General features: G+C 23.4%; 2 protein-coding genes across 2 annotated transcripts; both read right to left on the bottom strand.

The window, feature by feature from the left end:
- Positions 1-227: 227 nt before the first annotated feature.
- Positions 228-1,249, bottom strand: LOAG_14041 (hypothetical protein; the record flags this gene model as incomplete). The annotated part of the gene is made up of 2 exons (XM_003149543.2): positions 228-475; positions 1,180-1,249. The coding sequence occupies 2 exons, from the start codon at positions 1,247-1,249 to the stop codon at positions 228-230; spliced, it is 318 nt and encodes a 105-aa protein (XP_003149591.2).
- A 339-nt stretch (positions 1,250-1,588) lies between these two features.
- LOAG_14042 (hypothetical protein) lies at positions 1,589-2,336 on the bottom strand (the record flags this gene model as incomplete). Its single annotated transcript, XM_003149544.1, has 3 exons — positions 1,589-1,696; positions 1,896-2,030; positions 2,217-2,336. Coding segments are annotated over 3 exons (363 nt in total), but the record flags the coding sequence as incomplete, so codon positions are not given.
- Between the last annotated feature and the right edge of the window lie 759 nt (positions 2,337-3,095).

The following is a 3,095-nucleotide window of genomic DNA, read 5'->3' on the forward strand; positions in this document are numbered from 1 at the left end:
TTGTTTCTTGTTTTCTTTTTATTCAATTTCAAATTTTTATCATTTTTTCCATACTATCTGAATAACAAGCGATGTAATGATATTTTATAGGAAATGATAGAAATTTACATAATTAAACTTTAATTATGCAATTGAAAAAATGGTAATAAAAATGACAGTTAAATAATTAATATTTCGTTTTGTATAAATAAGTAAAATCAATAAATTAATATTAGAAATTAAACATTTTAAATTTTACGATTAAATATAATAAAAAAGAAATGAAACAAACGAGCAATTTTCCCTCTAAAATTGTCGAAATAATATTTTAACGAACAACGAGATCTTTTCATCTTATTATAAAGCCATATTATACATTCCGATAAAAATTTGCCAACATCACCAATTGTTATAATAGCCAATGGTACACCAAATAATGCAAATATAACGCAAGCAATTCGTCCATATGATGTTACCGGTACAATATTACCGTAGCCTGAAATACATTTATCAGTTAAACTGATTGTCGTTTATAAGAAAAAGAAATGATATTAGTTAAGACAAGAAAAAGATATGATATCAGTTAAGAGGATTATTGCTTATTATTGCTTACAAGAGAGAGATATGATATCAATTAAAATAATTGCTGATTACTGGAAAAAGATATGATATCAGTTAAGACAATTGTTGTTTATTGATTATAAGTAAGGGGTATAATATCAATTACAAAGATTGTTAATTACAAATAGGAGGTATGGTATTAGTTGTTGTTAAATGTGTATCAAGCATTAAATCATTATAATGACGATACGGTATTCTAGTATCAAAAACAGATCAATGATAAAAGATGACAGATGACTATGAGCAAAAGAGATCAATGATAAAAGATGACAGGCTGTTAACAAACACTCATTTATTTTCATTTCAATAAACAAGTTCAGAGATATGAAAAGATAATCAATTTATTAATTTCATAATCAACAAGTAATCAATAATTATTAAATTATTGTACAATTTCATTATTTATTATTGCATCAATTATTACATTATTCCTTTTTTTTTCTTTTCAAAATAGTGCATAAAAAAATTATGAAAATTTAAAAATTAAAAAGTTGAAAGATAAATGCCTGCTTGAAGGATATTTTATATGATAAGATTCTATTTACCTGTTATTTTTACCTTTATATCACTTTTACTTACCTATAGTAGCCATTGTAGTTGCTGCAAAAAATATAGCACTACTTGCTGTCCATAATTTTTTGCTTTTCATCAATTTTGGTCGATATTTTGCTTTTCTTCTAAAAATAAAAAAAAAAGAGAATTTAACTTTGTGGATAACAACAAATACTTTACGATGATAAGTTTGAAGTAATTTGCTTAGAAATTCAATTTCTTAATTTTTATTTTTAATAATATTCACATGAGACAATATGCCTTATAAAATTAACAAATAAATTCAATCAATATTGCTATTTCTTAATATTACAATTGGATATTTTTATTTTCCATACATGTATGCATTCAAAAGTAATTCTATTAATATCATGATTTTTTTTTTTTTTACCTAGAAAGCTTGTTTACCTAGATAATTTTCATGGTTTCTAAATTTTTAGCAATTTGCTAATCCGTAACATCCAGTGAACCAAAATATACCTATACTTTCTTTCTTTCGTATTAACACTCCGTTTATCGATATTTGTTTTGAAAATGCGAATATCTGCATATCTACAATGATTTTTTTTTTGAAAATCATTTTATGATATTTTAATTTTATTTTGAATTATTTTTGAAAATTAAATATTTAAATTTTCAGAATTGTCAAAATTTATGAGTAGCAAAAAAAAAATGTTTAAGTGATAATAATCTTGCCTAACATAATGTTCCGTAAATGCCCTATATAAATATTTATTGAAAACTTGAAGTTTCACGTCCGTTACGTGAATCCAATTATCCATTTTGCCATTTCGTTTCAACTCTTTACGTTCCATCCATAATGCTTGAATTAGCTCGTTGCGTAATTCACCAATCTTTTGTATACCAATTTTCTTTAACTATAATTTAAAGGAAAAAACAAATTCTTTTTTTTTTTCTAAATTATTCAAATTGCAAATGTTGAAAGTAATTTGAAGATAAATAAAAGATCTTTGCTTAAAATTTTATAAAAGTTACAAATTTTATTTGTTAATTTTTTTTTTTTTTGTCAATCATTCTTGTAAATTACAAGCTTAAAATTAAACCTTATCTTCATGAGGTGATTCGAGACTATAAAAAATCCATGCACCAGCTATCGCATACAAACATACGACAGCAACCAGAAGAACATGTGGTAAAACAAGTTTGATATACTTGAAAATTACCTGAATGTTAATCAAAACTTTTTTTTCTTGAAAGGTATGCTACATATATTTTATGAATAAGTTATTGATTAACCAATCAATTTCTAAGTAATAAATACCTTACAAATTCTTTCATCAAGAAAAGTAAATCAAACAATATGCTATTTTAATTCCATCATATACTTTATTTTTTAAATTGACAAATTATCGTACAGTTATCATTTTATTTTTCTATAAAAAATTGTAGTTTTAATTTAGTCCATAAATCAACCCATTATTTGCTTAAAATATTTTAAATTAATTCATTAATCAACTTTTACTTTAATTTGTGAAAGTATTTTAATTGTCAGAAAGCAAAAAAGAAAACAAAATTGGATTAGTCATCATTAATCTTCCCAACGAATTTATGAAATCCTAGATTTTCTGGAGGGAAGTCGAGTTATTGATGAAAAAGCCAAAAAAGCCAAAAAGCAGAAGAATTTGATTATGGCTTTTATCTAAGCTAAAATAGATAAACAAATTAAATCATATAGTTTGTCCCTATTGTATCAGAAATTTTTGATCAATTTACTGATATACGAATCTGCCCGATAAGTAAATAGAAGTAAAAAGAATAAAAATAATAATAAGAATTTCTAACAACAACGTTTAGCAATAATCAAATACATATACATACTTAAATTTCATTGTTTACTTCAATTTTTGTGTTTATTGATATTTCAAATTTGCAAACGCAATAATAATAATAATAATAATAATAATAATAATGATAATAATAAT

This window comes from Loa loa (genome assembly GCF_000183805.2).
Source record: "Loa loa unplaced genomic scaffold supercont3.156, whole genome shotgun sequence".
NCBI classification, from domain to species: domain Eukaryota; kingdom Metazoa; phylum Nematoda; class Chromadorea; order Rhabditida; family Onchocercidae; genus Loa; species Loa loa.